Source organism: Hyperoodon ampullatus, assembly GCF_949752795.1.
Source record: "Hyperoodon ampullatus genome assembly, chromosome: 7".
Taxonomy (NCBI): domain Eukaryota; kingdom Metazoa; phylum Chordata; class Mammalia; order Artiodactyla; family Ziphiidae; genus Hyperoodon; species Hyperoodon ampullatus.
The window spans coordinates 98,684,302-98,699,847 of record NC_136920.1 but is presented as its reverse complement, the minus strand read 5'-3'; the positions used below and the strand labels follow the sequence as shown (position 1 = coordinate 98,699,847).

General features: G+C 41.2%; 1 protein-coding gene across 6 annotated transcripts in view; it reads right to left on the bottom strand.

Annotated features, from left to right (window-relative positions):
* The window catches only part of CADM1 (cell adhesion molecule 1), a gene marked incomplete at its 5' end in the record, with an annotated part of 326,602 nt that overhangs the window by 16,696 nt on the left and 294,360 nt on the right, over positions 1 to 15,546 (bottom strand). For 4 of the 6 annotated variants that reach the window (XM_079707474.1, XM_079707476.1, XM_079707477.1 and 1 more), the window contains one exon: positions 5,576 to 5,608. The exons of the other annotated variants lie outside the window; for them this stretch is intronic. In XM_079707474.1, the coding sequence (XP_079563600.1) occupies positions 5,576 to 5,608 (33 nt within the window). The remainder of the gene's footprint in view (positions 1 to 5,575; positions 5,609 to 15,546) is intronic. 6 annotated transcript variants of the gene reach the window in all.

Genomic DNA, 15,546 nt, shown 5'->3' with positions numbered 1-15,546 from the left:
ATTTGTTTTTGCACTACTATTGTATTTTATGAATCTGTAGTGCTCCGCCATAGTTGGATAATTTCAAAATAAATATAATTAGGAAGAGTTTACTGAAGCACTGAGTGTACAAGCAAAATTTACCTCCCCAAATTGCTTTGACTTAGGTAGTTTTCTTTCGTGATAAAAATTATACAGCCCTCATTTTTCTCAAAGAAAAAGACAAAGATGCATCTTGTGAGGCAGAGAATAGTCTTCAGAAGGAAACTCCACCATTTAACAATAAGTGGGAAATTACTTCTGGGTTTTTCTCTTGAACTTTTCATATCATCCGCTCAAGCCCTTCCTGGTCACTTCAATTAAAATGTATTCAACATGTTTCTTTAAACTTTGTTAAACAAATGAAAGTTTACTTTTGGTCCATATGGGATTTTCTTTTGAGCAATTAATAAAATCCTAAGGTGCAAACATGATAATTTAATACACGCATGAGAATCGTCTCTTCCGCAGACGTGATTTTTCCTCCTTTGTCATGCTATCAATCACGTGCTGCGTGTGCCCTAAGCCTCCTCAGACAGTGCTTCTGCCGTTGGTATTATTACTTCTCCTTTCCAGCAGAAATCGCTGGCTTCTAAAAATGGTATGTATGGCATAGCAATTTTAAACCAGGTTAAGGAAAACCTCAAAAATTAGAAACAGCCAGAAATCCTAGAGTTAGTTAAATTCAAGGTCAAGGTCAAGTAAAATCTAAATGCTTGGGGCTCAATTCATCAGGGTTTCCTTTTTTTTTTTCCTGAAAATTTTAAAACAGAATGATCAAATAAAACCTCTAGGAAACAAAAACTTCCCACTGGCCCTAGTATCATTCCCATTATGAAAAAATAGGCGATGGTCACTCTCTTACCTAAGCAGCATATGTCTGATCACTTGGCCATATTATGGAATCTGTTACTTCCATCACCAGCCATAAGAGTTCAGATGCCCCGGCAGTTTTAATCTAAATGCTCAGTCAGTCATCCTGTTCTTCCTGCTTTGTCAGCTTTTGTGGAGAGTTTTTCCCTTCGTCCCATTAGCAGAAATTTGGTTCACGCCGTTAAACAGTAGCACATTGTTTCCAAACTGCATATCAAGGCTGAAACACAATCTTCAGGTCCTGCAGCCATTCGTAAACCTCTTTAGCTTTGTTCTTGAGTAGAACATACAATGTCTGCAGAGTCCCTTGACTGAATGACAGCCTTCGAATGCCATTGTTGTGTACTCATACAGAGAGATGTGCAGAGGGGTGCATACACAGATGGTGGACATAGAGGTTGTAATAATGCGCACTGCTGGCTATTTTTCTTTAAAATGGGCTTCAGAATTTCCCCACAATTGAATAGAAAGATAAGAAATTTCACGTGCTTTTAGAATTCCATCACGGCTTGCACGACTTATAAAGTAAGTAACTACCCATGGGGTAGTTGCCTAAGGGCAGAGGTCTAGGGGATAAGCATGTATCTAGCACAGGCCAAACATTTTGAAACCAAAACTGAAAGTGAAAAATTATGTCAGAGGGGTTCCCAGTTTGTCTCACTACAATTGCATACTAAATTAAAAACTAGTTAATAACTCATTTGGGATTATAAATTCATGAGATCATCAGCTTCTAATGTACCAAGAGGTAGAAAGCAAAAGGACAGGTAGACTTGAAAATAATGAAATAGCGGTGGGTCGGAGCGGGGGAGAGACAGAGAAAGAGAAAGACAGACAGAGAGAGAGAGAGAGAGAGAGAGAGAAAGAGAAAGAGAGAGAGAGAACCCCAAACCCAGAGGAAGCCAGCTGACTACAGTGCAGCAAAAGCACAAGCACTATTCCAGACCATGGGCATGCTGTCACCCAAAACCTCACAGGAGGGAGGTGGGTGGGGGAAGGGAGAGGGGACACACAGGGCAGAAAAAGAACAAGGCACAAGACACTTACAGAGAAGCGCCCCACATTGGAACAAACAAATAAAAACCATCACACGCACCCACACATCAATAATCATAGGAACGAGTACACCATCCGTGCTTAACGTCACTCATGCATTTCTGCCATAAATTTCAGACCATGTGGTACCAGGATTTGGCAGAGTGTTTTTTGCATTGCTCAACATGCACACATAACACAGGATTCTTCCTGTCCAGGCCTTAAGGATGAGCTCCAAAAACACAAATGCTCAAGATCTTTCTTCAAAGATCCCTTAAGGATGAGCTCCCAAAACACAAATGCTCAAGATCTTTCTTCAAAGATCCCTTCCATCACCTTAGTCTAGGAATCCCACTCTTACACTCACATTTATCTTTACTGTACTATCTATTATATCCTTAAAGACACATTGTGGCTGACTATTGTCTGGTTTCTTTTTGGAGAAAATCCGTTTGCTTTTGAATCATGCCCATGCACTTCTAACCTTCCAATACATGCTTATTCTAATCAGATATTGGTAAGGACAAAAGGTCAACATACATAAATAAACAACTGATATACTTCATACATACTCTAGCAACACAAGCTTGAATAAAATATTTTAATGAGTCTTCAAAGGGAAAACGTTTTGTAAAATTATTTTTTTTCCTTTTTAGAAAAGAAAAGAGAAGTATGGAAAGAAATGCAGTATGAAAACTTTTAAGGCCAGTACAATGGTCAAAACTGGCTGACCCGGTACGTCTTGTCATTTAAGTTGCCAAGTTATCAAACCACAACATCTTTCTAGGCCCAGATCTCCAACATGAGCATCTCAAGATTATTCTCAAATGAATCTAAGTCACGTGGTTGTTATATGGAAGAAGCTGGGTTTTACCCATAAGTCACTTGAATAAAGTCAGTTCTATATCCTCATCTCCTTGGAAATGTGGTCCCCCGCTTTGTAACTCCAATCATATTCTATTGCCTTTTCTATCCTGACAACTGACCTGGAAGACTTTCTCCCCCTGTTAAGTAAAATTCTAGATATTACTTTGGCTTTCATTAAAGCTTTTTGCTGTGGGCTGGAGAGTATGCTGTTGAAAAAGAGGGGTCAAATCCCTTTGGGAGGATGCTGTGAGGGCTTTAGACAAGTTGGAGCATGTATTTATAAGTGCATTTTATAGGAATCAACCTGGGTTATCACTTCTCTCTACCTGCTAAGGAATCATATATTATATATGATGATTATATATTTTATATACACACACACACACACACACACACACACACACACACACACACACACACATATTATACTATTCTTACTTCCCTTTTTTCTCCCCAAATTTCTTGGCTGTAGGTATACTTCTCATTCACTGCTGGTCAATAACATCCTAATGAGACATCATTGCTGGCTTGAACACTATCCCTGAACTAGTAAGACAGTGGTTGTTTCTCACAGTACACAGGCATCTCTGTTTCCTGTCACACAAATACTAGAGTCCTATTCCAAGTGTCTCTTTATTATACCAGAAAAAGAGATCACCTTCACTTTCTTTCTCCATAGAGAAATACATGTTCAAATGCCAGTATCCTGAGATCAGGACTGGCCCCTAAATTAATGTCTCATTTTTCAGCTCAGGGGACATATTTTTTACCTTGAATACCCCACCCAACTCCAAGACCTACAACTATTAGAGTCATATAACTACACAAATGTTACTGAAGGGACCTAGAAAACAGAAATCTGGAGTCTTGAGATAAATGATCAGTATCTCTTCAAAGATCTCACAGAATTCAGGAATCTTATGATTACATTTGACCCTGGAGTTAATTATAGAAAGCTCAGAACTTAAAGCATCTTAAAAAGAATAGAACAAAAATCTCTTGAACTACGTTAAAATAGCCTTAAAACTCTGAGAATAATCGATAAAAGTCAGGAAGTGCTCAATTAATGATGAAACCTACAAGTAACTGAGCTTAATGGAGTGCAGTGTCTGAGATGTAGTTAGCACCATGGGGCATTACCTTGGAAAGTGGAAGTCTTTTACCTAATTGATTTCTCATGATTGTTGGTGTATCTGGCCCTTTAACTAATTTTATGAACTTTTCCCTTTGTGCCAGTGTCAGGGAGGGCAGGGGGAGGTGGGTTAGGGTGGGGAGGGATACTGCCCCATACCCAAGTTTGTTTTGCTTTCTCAGAATTTCTCATCAGAAAGTCCAAATATGGGGGTGGTCAGCCAAGCATAAAGGCCTGACCTTCAAGGACAGCTCACACAGCATAGGTTTTTTTTTTTTTTTTTTTTTTTTTTTTTTCGGTACGCGGGCCTCTCACCGATGTGGCCTCTCCCCTTGCGGAGCACAGGCTCCGGACGCGCAGGCTCAGCGGCCATGGCTCACGGGCCCAGCCGCTCCGCGGCATGTGGGATCTTCCCGGACCGGGGCACGAACCCGTGTCCCCTGCATCGGCAGGCGGACTCTCAACCACTGCGCCACCAGGGAAGCCACAGCATAGGTTTTGATCAGAGATTTCTAACTGGTTAAGTCCTCAAATGCAGGTCTGTTTAAGGTCAATCGTGCTAAAAGTTGAATGAACACCATAGGGTTGGCTGATCACCTCTTGTCGTTTAACTGATAGATTTCAATCCTGCACAATGTGCAAAGCGATATAAGTAGGCCCTTTACCAAATAATTCCCTTGAATTCAGTTATTAAACTTCAGCCCATTTTTAACTAACATATCTTTCTCCAAAGCACAATATCGCCAGGGCGAGATGTGAGCTAAGTAATAAAGTAATATACAGATGAAGCATGATTCTCAGTTTCTGATTGGAGACATATAGAAAAGTGAATGGACCTATTCCAACCTAGGAATTCAGTGGAGAAATTCGGAAAAGGATTTCCTGATGCCCCCTGCTGAGCTTTATTTACTCGGTTTTTATCAGCTTTTGGCTAACATCGTGAGGAGTTTTGTTTTTTTTTTAATATTTTGCCTACAAGGTACCCACACACAAATGATTTTTTTTAAGTCCCAGTTAATGCCGTTGAAATGTACATATGGTATCATTCTTGTTTGGAGATGTTCCCTGCCAAATGGTAGCATAAACTTTTATGCACACATGGAGATTAAGGGTGAACCTGCAAGAGGCCGTGGAGGTAAATATGATAATTAAAGAAGAACAATGTTCTTCCTCATCCCTACGTCATGAGCTTAAACAGGAATCTTCCGCCCTGACCTGTCCTTCAGTCTCGACTACTAAGTGACATAAATGACTCCTCTTCAAAATGTACCTACGATTCTAGCCTAAGAAAGCAACTGGGCCTTTAATTCAGATTCTATGATTTTTAGGCAAATATTAGGTTTTTTTGGAGTCCCTTATATTTCAATGTCTGGCGGCATTATAGAATTAAGGGCTACATGCAGCTAAAACTCCTGCAGCCTAGCCAGCCGACAGGGAGGCCTCACCTCAGATTGCAACCATTGAACACTGAACTCACAACAGAAATGACAAGACTCGACATCCTTTCAAGCCTCACAAATTAGAGTATATTTATGAGGTCAGTCTACTCGGAACACAGTTTCCCTTGAAGACTTCATTTCTCTTTTTCCCAGGCTTGCCTTGCCGCTCAGCAGTGCTGAGAAGGTAGATAAACAGTAATGTGGTACCAACCGTGGACTGCTGGTTCTGTCGTCGCCGTGGTGTCTACAGACGGGAACAGAGGATTGGAGGAAGGGAAGAAACAGGAGGAACAGCATGCAAAAAAAGGGAAAATGGAAAAAAATGGAACAGATAATATATGAGCAAGCTTTCAAAGAACATCGCGTGACAAGCAATAATAAATGAAAAGCCAAAAGCATTTGAAGTGAGTTGCACTGTTTTAAGACATGCCTTCAGCTCAAAGCTGCGAGCCAGTGAGGAAAACAGTAGATTCTTTGGTTCTGGGGGTCTTGCCAGGATACATCTACTTGCTAGTCAATAGTCAGGGGAACATGCAAAGTGATGAGAAACACCAGTGCAAACTCAGTGACTGGTAGATGGCTCTGAACGCATCAAGGCTCAGGACTGTGACAGAAAAGCTCAGTCGGAAGGCTGGCTGAACAACAGATTCATACATTCAAACATTGCCTTTGTTTTAACCCAACCCACCCAGGCACTCAGGCTTTATGACTGCCAATCAGGCGTCGCTGAATCAATTGCACATTTAGGATCCTTTTATGGCTCATGCGCAGATGCCTGTAGATGAATATATGGGTTCAAGTTTTCCATCCAGTGTGTTATTTCAGCAGGGTTCAGCAGGAAAGTTCAATTAACTGGGAGGCCAGGGGAATGAACATGTTAAAGGTTTTCAGATTAGTTTCTATACACACACACACACACACACGCACTCATACTCACCACTCAGCCATCCTCCACTCTGCGGATCTTACTATGTTACAATCTAAGGGCAAGAAGTCTTGCATGGAAAACACCCAAGTCCACATAATTTGCCAAATGCCACTTCTCATCATGCAACACTCCAAAAATTAAAGCATCCAGCCGTCCCTTTGCTCATGATCCAGAACCACATTCACTGTTGTGAGCTGCCAGGAGTCCTGCCTTCAGGGTGAATCAGGAGATGGCACGTGAGGTTTTTTCACTGCCAGATGCACTTGTTATGGAAGAAACCGTGGTTTGTCTCTTCTTCTATTTCTAATGCCGTTCAAGTTTTCTCCTTCTACCAGGCTTCAAAACCAGGCCTGCTATATTGGCTCCTCTTCACAGGAAATTCCTCAGGGGGCTCCAGAAATTTTCTTTTTCTTTTTGGCTAGAGGGGAAGTGGGATAAATATCTAACAAAATGCACGGCAACATTCCTTTCCCAGAGTCGTTTTAATACCCCTCTTCTAGCCAACTTCATTCCAATGTCAACCCATCTGGCCGGGTTTTAATGTTCAGTTCTACCTTCTCAAGGTGTCTCCCTCCATGATCCCTTTCTGGCCAGAAAGGAGTGGAGACACTCACACCTGAGCTGGTCATGTCGAGCTGTAGTGGGATTCTGGGTTGACACTGCAAGTAGTTATCTGTCCTTTTTTTTTATCATGCAGCTATTTAGCTGGTAATTATTTTCATGAGTTCTGGAGACACCAAAAGACTCTTTTGGACTTGACACAGGCAATGTTTAAATGCACCGGAATGCCAAATGTAACTTTTTTTTTTTTTTTTTTGGTCCAACGAGCCTGGTGCTTCTGATTTATAAATATGACACGTGAATTCACACCAGTGTTCCCCTTCAATTCCCCTTTCCTCAGAACCCTAGACCATCAAAAAATCAGAGCCCTTCTAAGGAGCCAGAATTAACCAGAAGTCCGAGAGGCCACTACAGCTTAATATAACATATAGCTGAGTTTCTGAAGAACAGATGAAGTTAAGAAAAACATAAAATAAACCACACCAGAACACGATACTTACTTACAAGTCTGTATGCATAAAAAAGCAGTTAAAAAACAATACCGAAAATTGTTCAGATGAAACATCTCTATGTCAGATGCTCGTGACACGTCTGACACATCTCCTTACTTGAAACATTCAAGTCAAGTGTTAGTTTGAGGTGCTTTCAATTGCAGGGGCAAAATCAAATGCACATTTGTACAGAAACACTTATATGAAAGTTAATATATTTTATGGCTAGACACTGGCTTCTTTCCAAAATTAATTTAAAAAATCACAATAAACATTTTGGCTCATTATTTTTGTAGCAGCACTTCTAATATGCTTTATTTTCACCAGGTAAATCATTAGTATAAAATGAAAGAAAGTGGTTGGAGTAAAATCTAAGGGTCCTCAAAAATAATGTCTTAGCATTAGCCGACGACTCCCCAGTTTACTGGCTGCCTACATCACAACATCCTGTCAGCTTTATGACGAAATCAAACTGAGGGAAGCTGGGTGTACACTGCCCTGTGGGTACCAGAGAATAAATGAAGGGAGGTTCACAGTGCAGCTTGCCTCCCCATTCTGGGGATGGGAAATCCATCAATTGCACCCAGCAGGGAAGAGAAAGGGATGTTGAGAAGGAAAACACACGGTTCTAAAACAGTGAAAAGCAAACACATGTTCAAGTCAAACAACACAGTTACTGCAGCTGGGAATGGCAAAACCAGGGATCAGCAATGGAGTGGCAGACGGCAGCAGACACACAGGCTTGGCTACAAAGTTGAGACCGAGATTGAGGGTGGATCGGGGGAGTCGCTGATTCCATTTCTCTAAGAGCATCTGGTGTGGTATGTGAACAGAGGCTATTTCAAGTAAAGAATGATAAAAAAAAAAATCTTTAGACGTGACTTTGTGCTCCCCGCAGGAGAGCACTGTGACAGAATCTAATTCTCCTTCATAATTGCATTACGACGTCATGCAGAAACCACAGACACCCTGGCTCTGAAGTGAGTGCGGCTCTGTGAAGTAGGATTTATTAAGGTATCTTAATCAGGAGACTGGAGAGATGTGCTAGCCCACCCCTGTGAATCAACTTGTGGGGTCACTATATTGTTTGATAACATTCTAAGTGTACAGGCAAATGCAAACAGTAACTTTCCAATAGAAGATAACGTAGGCTCTAATTAACTTGAAAAATGAGAGTGCCTAATTGCCCTAACAGAGGCTGTTTCAAACTTCATTCTGCGGCTGCCTTTAAAAAATAATCTTTGTGCTAGGCCTAGGAGAAAAATAGGTCACAGAAAGTTGAGCTGGACTTACGGTGGTGTAGGGTTATGAAATTAAAAAAGCCTCTTTGAGCTACTGTCTCTATTTTAATTTTAATTACAATGAGGGAGAAATTTATTGTACATTTATTTTATATGGTCAAGAAAAAACAATCCCACGTTCCTGCAAACCCAGTAAGTGTGTATGGTCTTAATAGTCACTCTCTAGCTGTTTTATGAGTATAATTAAACAAGGTATCCAAGGGCAGGCCTGCACTGCTATTTGAAAGATGAACATTTCACTGAATATCGACTTTCAGTCTCCCAGCCATACAAACAGTTTATGGGACCCTACCTTGAATAAATTAAACATCACCTATATTTCACAGTGGCAGTATCAGATATTTTCAAAATCAAAAGGCTCAGACAATGTGTCAGATTAGAGACACCATCCATTTAACCAAGTAGCAAAAAAAAAAACCCCAAACCAAAAACAACAACAACAAGAAAACCGCATGCGAGGCAGCTGGGCAATGTTTAGCTGAAACAGTCATGTGTAAGCTCCACTGTGGCACATTCTAATCCTTTCATATGGATTCTCTCCAACTTAGAATTGTTCATTGAGTGTGACAGACTGGGGGTTTAAAACTAATCCATAAATTAGTCCGTGGTCTCAAACACAACGGGTGCCATAAATGAAAATGAAAATCCAGGAACGAAATTAAATTCACAACCTTAAATACCTTTTCTTCTCCAACTGCTCTATGGTACTCTTGCTTTATAATGCCCAGATTCACTGCAAGGCTGCGTTTTGGGGGAAGGGGGGAAGGTGTGAGTAGGGTGTACATTAAAAAATGCATACGGTAATAACCCGGAGAACCCAATCTGCTCGAAAGCAGAGCTTAATTGTAAAGAATTTAAATTCTGCCATTTTGATTGTCATAAGCTTAAATGAAAGCATACTAAGCAGTCCAGACATATTTTAATACACTTTCCCTCGGTTTATTTTCTTAACTAAAGTCAATAAGGAGCCAATGGGTTTTCTTAATTGAATTCCCCCTTCAGTTTGTGTTATGGAGCTGCTTTAAAGCTAGACGCTAGGGTCGGCAAGGAATTCCCCTGACGGTTTTATTCTCACGATGGTGCTGTGCTGGCCAATATATATTAAGTATAGTTCCCTCTTTTTCTTTCTTTTTGACATATTTGAAATCTATTGAAAGCAAACATACCTGCTGGAAAATTAAACTTTGAAATTTATTTTCTACTGGTTTCCTGGTTAATTTTCTTTCCATCTATGTTCAGCTTTAATTAAACTCCCATTGCTCAGGGATGGGAGAAATGGATAGGAACGGAACTGAAGCTAAAAGGCCCGAATAGGAGACCCATAAGAAAGCTTTCTTCTGTCTTCCTGTCATCTCCCCTTTGAGTGAAGAGATTGTGTGCCACGGAACAGCAGGAAGGGGACTAGGTTGTTGTTTTTTCTTTTCGGTTAATTTCAAATTTTGTTAAAAGCTTCTTCAGAATTGTTCACAAGTGCTACTGTGCCCCTGAGATCATTTGCAAACCAGATGTTCTCAAAATAATAATAATAATAACCACCTGTACCGTGGTTTCATTTAACAAGGAAAACAATTCCTATCCTATGTTGTGTGTCAGTGCTGGGCGGGAGGAGGGACGGAGAGGGGTGAGGCACCGGTGAGGGGAGGAAAAGAGAGGGATGCAGGAGGGTGATGGTGGGGAGGGGGGAGCAGCTCTAGACGTAGTAGTTCATATTCATCTCCCGGAGGGCAGGGTCCTGCCTGCCAAGTCCTTTATCTCCCACCACTGAGATAGCTCCAACTTTCTAAGCCTAAGAAACCTGTATTTATGAGATTATTCTTTTGCACGGTTGTGCGTGAATCTTTAGTATGAAAACATGTCAATTCCCTCTCTCTTGGATTCTTTTTCAACAAGGAACATGAGAGTATGGAAATGATGATAGAAGCGTTAGGAAAAAAAAAAATCTCACTGACTTCCCATCTCTCATTCCTTTTTTAAAAACATGCAGAATCAGGTGACCTTCATCAGTAATTTCTCCATTCCCTCATAAGTCAATATGGGTCAAAAACTGGTTGGCTATGATGCTGTTTGTAATAAGTTTATCATCATCAAAAAAATAAAAATGTACACACTTAAGACAGTATGGAAAAACATGGTCCACGCACTTTTGGGGCAAAAACTTGGAAAGGGAGCTCATTACAAAACAGGTGGCTCCTGAGTGTCTACTATACCCTAGTAATATTCCTGTCACCAGGCATACTGGTATGTATATCACTAACATTCGATAAGTATTCAAGAAATGATGAATGAAAAACAGCCTTAATGGAGTAGATGCCAACTCTAGAAAAAAGGCAATTTAGTAAACATTCTAGGATGAGAGATGTGTATTTCCTAGCAACAATGTCTTAATATATATCCCGAACATAAATACACACAACAGACACAAACACTGATGATGGATGCTTGAAGTAATGTTAGGCCTTCAGGCTTAATTTCCAAAATGCCATCCTTTCTTATCCACATTCTATCCATTCTTTGATGGCACAGACCAAATTCTACGTCTCCTGTGGCAGTCTCTTCAATCTTCTGAATCAGCCCTAAGTGCACAGTATCTCCTGCTAAGGAGTTCCAGTGGGTATAACCTATTTCCTCAGCTATATTTTAAGGGGTTCCAAGAATTTTCTGTTTCCGTGGGCACTAGCACAGTGCCGTACATATTATGGGTCCTTGATACGCGCTGAATGAACGCCTAAAAGCATTATTACCCCTTACGTCACGCAGATATCAATAGCACAGAGTAGGAATCATGACGCTAAGACCCTGGAGAACAGACAGCTCTATGTGGAGCAAAGCTCTCTATTGTAATATAGCTGGTCATGCTACAGAGTCAGTCTTAAGATAGGTGCACTTCTTTCCTTTGTATTTAGGAAACTGAAAACATGTGCTTGGTTGTTGAGTTTCCCCAATTTGGCATCCGCCTGAAGGATAAGGGCTGTTCTCACCTTCTTTATTTATGTGACCTGACCCACGTTACACACACAAAAAGGCTTAGGATAGGAGGCTATGAATGCCAAAATAATAATGTGAGCCTGGGGGTGGGACTCACTTTCTCCAAGGTATATTGGGTACTGAGTGATTAGATACCAACAAGAAAAACCTTACTGTTTTCTTTTCCAAGAAACACAAAATATTTAACTGGATATGTACTTTCAAAAAGAGGAAAACTCACTTAGAAATGACCTACTTCATTCTTATGAAAGGATTCTTAAATGTGCTTCAGAATTTGGCCCTGTAGCTATTCATTTCTTATTCTAAGGTGATTTTAATTTTTTAATTTATGACAGTCACATGTATAAATGTGACCTACAGGTTGAGCTCCTCCTGGCCTGAATTTTATATTTAAGCTGCTAAGGGTGTTTAAAACTGAGTGCTGAGTGTTTTCTATGGTACTTCTCATCAAGCATGTAACTCAGGGCAAAACCAGGCAGAAATAAAACGATATCCACATTAACTAGGGAGGGAAACACAGAATATTTTCCTAAGATGATTGATCCAACTGGCAGACCAGGGCAAAAGCTATCACCAAACACAAGAACAGGTATTTTTATGTACATCTAATATACAAAGTCAACTAATTTGAAAGAAAGTTCAAAACAAAACAAACAACGCCCTCCCCCCTCCCCACCCTCCCACGGCAGTAGATTTTCCTTTGATTCTGGGTTTTGAAAGGAATTTGCATGGAGGCCTCTTACCCTGGGTAATGGTTGGCTGTCTCTGTATTTTCACAGAGGATGCCGGGGATGGATTTAAAGTGCAATTTAAATTAGGCATTTTGCTCTCCCATAATATAGCATATATCTTCATGAGTGAAACTACATGGACAACTTGATATTAAAAAAAAAAGGGAGTGGGGGTCTGCCAGTAGCAATAGTCAAAACAGAAATATATGGTCAGAAGATTAATGTACATGAAAGAGAACAGAGACACCAAAGAATCTTATGGGAAATCACAGGAGGCTCTGCGTGGCTCCCATCCCAATTTTATCCCTCAGATGGTTTCTTATTTGGAAAGCGATTCTAATGACACTAGTGGCTGAATAGTTATAAAACCATAACAATGGTGATATGGCAAATTGACATCAAATACTCCTTTCAGTACTCTAGAGCCTGCAAAAATCTTCCGCAGGTGAATCTACCTTTAGACGTGGCCTTCACAGGTAAGTCAGGAGAGCTTCCCCATGCAGGACGGATGGGAGGCAGAGGCACCCTGCTCCTCCCACCCACCTGTGATTCTGGGTGGGCAGCATCGGGTCAGGTTGGGCTTACAACTCCTCTTTTTCAAGGGCCTCCACGATGAAGATTTAACATATTTTGAGGGAGTCAGGCGACTGGGAACTCACGAAGGCCTGCCTCCCTAACAGAGAGAACAATTCAATTTTTCTGGTTATGGAAGATAAAAGATAACACTGGAACACTTCCTTTCAGAGACATCAGAAATCAACTATGACCTTTTGAGTTTAAAAACATTTTTCGATGGCATTTAAAGACAATTTGTACGTTTTTCTTGTAATGAAACGCTGACCTAGGGAATGGGTTTCAGTCACTGCATTTGCCTGGGAGAAAAGAAATAGATGCCCGTGGGCTTCCTCTTCCTCTTTTTTTTATTTAAGCTGAGGCTTTATGTTAGTATCACTAGATTTAGCTGTTGACGTTTTTAAGGCTAATGGTGGCTGTAATGTACCAAACAGTACAAGAGAGAAGACGAGTGGAGATTAATTTAGCTCTCCATTTGTCAGGATTCAGTCTGGAAGATTTCTTAGGAACCAATCTAAATCTAGGGGATAGCCTGGACCTTTAAAATGGGACATGGAATCATTCAGCTCCATAACCTTTAATCTGTTTGAAGAAAGGAGCAAATGTTAAATTTCACAAGTACACTTTCTGGGCAAGATAAATATATATAAGACTGCTTGTTAAGACACAGCAAGCCTGTAAGATCACATCCATTAAGGCAGTGGATTCTACAATGTTGTTTTAGTGGCAATTTTAGTGTAACGACTCTTGGGTGTGCCAGTGAGCATCAGGGCATTCATCACCACAAATACATTTTCTGTGTAGAGCGGGTTCAGCTGCTAACATCAAGAGGCCAAAGTGCACCTATGAGATCATTTTATATTACCTTGAGCAAAGAGGCCAGGAGGAGAGGAAGAGGAGAAGACAAGTCCCTATAAAGGTATCTGTGATGTGGACAGAAATATAGCATTGTTTGTTTTTAAAATTTCCTCTTAAATGGAGTCTCTGTGGTTGTAACTGTGATAACAGTGAGTTGTAGCTGTTTGAAGATGTGAGTTGTAGCTGTTTGAAGATGTGAGATTAACTTTAGTCTGGAGTCAAGGCTTAGGAGCTGTGAACTGAAGTGCCTCTGCTGAGTCGCTGAGATTGATGGTGAGGGGGGAGAAGTTCAGGGAGTGTTAAGAAAGGTCTTTTTTTTAAAAAAGCCTAAGCTAGTGAGAGGCCAGCCACAAGTGAAAAGGGCTGTTCCACATTAAAGAGAAATGTGGTATTTATGCCGAATGAGTGAAGGCCTTGACCGCCTTAAAACGTAAACCTGACTAGCTACCTAGACGGAACCTTCTACAAGGAGAGGTCATCAAGGCTGGCTCACAGCCGGACAACTTCTGCAAATACAAAACAGACCACAGAAGGGCTTTCTTAATGGGTTCACACATGCAGGGCAGTGGTGAAAGGGGCAATGTCATTTACACTGACATCCAAAGGGCCGTTCCTAGGACACTATGAAAACCTGGTAACAGCAGCTCAAGCTTCATTGGTTTACTACCCGGATAAGAGAGGTAAGAAATCATGAAAGGTAAACACATGGTTCACAGCAAGGAAAGTTGTTAGCATGGTTGCTCTGGAAATCAGTCAGGGCGGGGCATCTTTGTTGCGCTTATTAAGGATGCAGAAAGTGGGAGGAATCTCTCCGCCCTGCTAACAAACTGAGTTTACTTAAGAAGCAGAAGAAACTAACAAAAAGCTAAAAGGGAAATACACACAGACAAGAATTTAGGAAGCAGCCTGGATGGAGCTGAGTTTAGGGTGAGACACAAAAACCAACTGATGGATTTTCAGAAGCTTTTCAATTAAGTGCAGGCACGGATGTTTTCGCAAACATCATTCGGAACCATGCTCACTAGGGGCTTATTTAAAAGTTCTTTGTTCCACTGTAATGGTTAGAAAGGTGAAGAAAACTGAAGTTAGACAATCTATTGTTATATTTCATAAACCGATGAGGCCTCTTCTTTCACTGAACACTTAGAATTTTCATGTCTATCACACCAACTCCTGTGAAAACTGAAAATGTCTCCAGAAAGTCAATGTAAAGGATGGCCTTACCTAAGGAAATCTTGCACGTCTAGTCGACATGGTGCGGCCATAACCTTTCCCACCCTGGTCGGCAGAGTAAACTCCAACAAGTCTCCCGGACAAGCGACATCAAGCGCTGAGAGCCGCTGGGGACCGACCAGGAAGGGGCTAGAGGACACAACCTCCTCCCTCAGTGACGGTCAGAAAAAGGAGACCGCGAAACTCACTTTGAATAGGAGTTTCAGACAGTCCAAAGAGCTAAACCACAGAGTGACAACCGCAGTGGCTCCTCCAGTGTTTAGCGGAGGGCAGGAAGGGGTACTCGAGTGCCCAGAGTGGAACAGACGGTGACTCCCCAGGTGACGCACGGTCAGTGGGTACTCTCTGGGGCAGGAAGGATGATGCATTTAGGAACATGGCCCACGTGGACATGTTAAAGGGTGTGTATTTTCCTTCACGTGGATTAAGATGAAATTAAGGCAAGAAGAAGATCCAAAGCCGGGATACTTACCGTTTCGTCAACCGTGGCTCAGCACAAGCTATCCGCGTGTTCTCTAAGA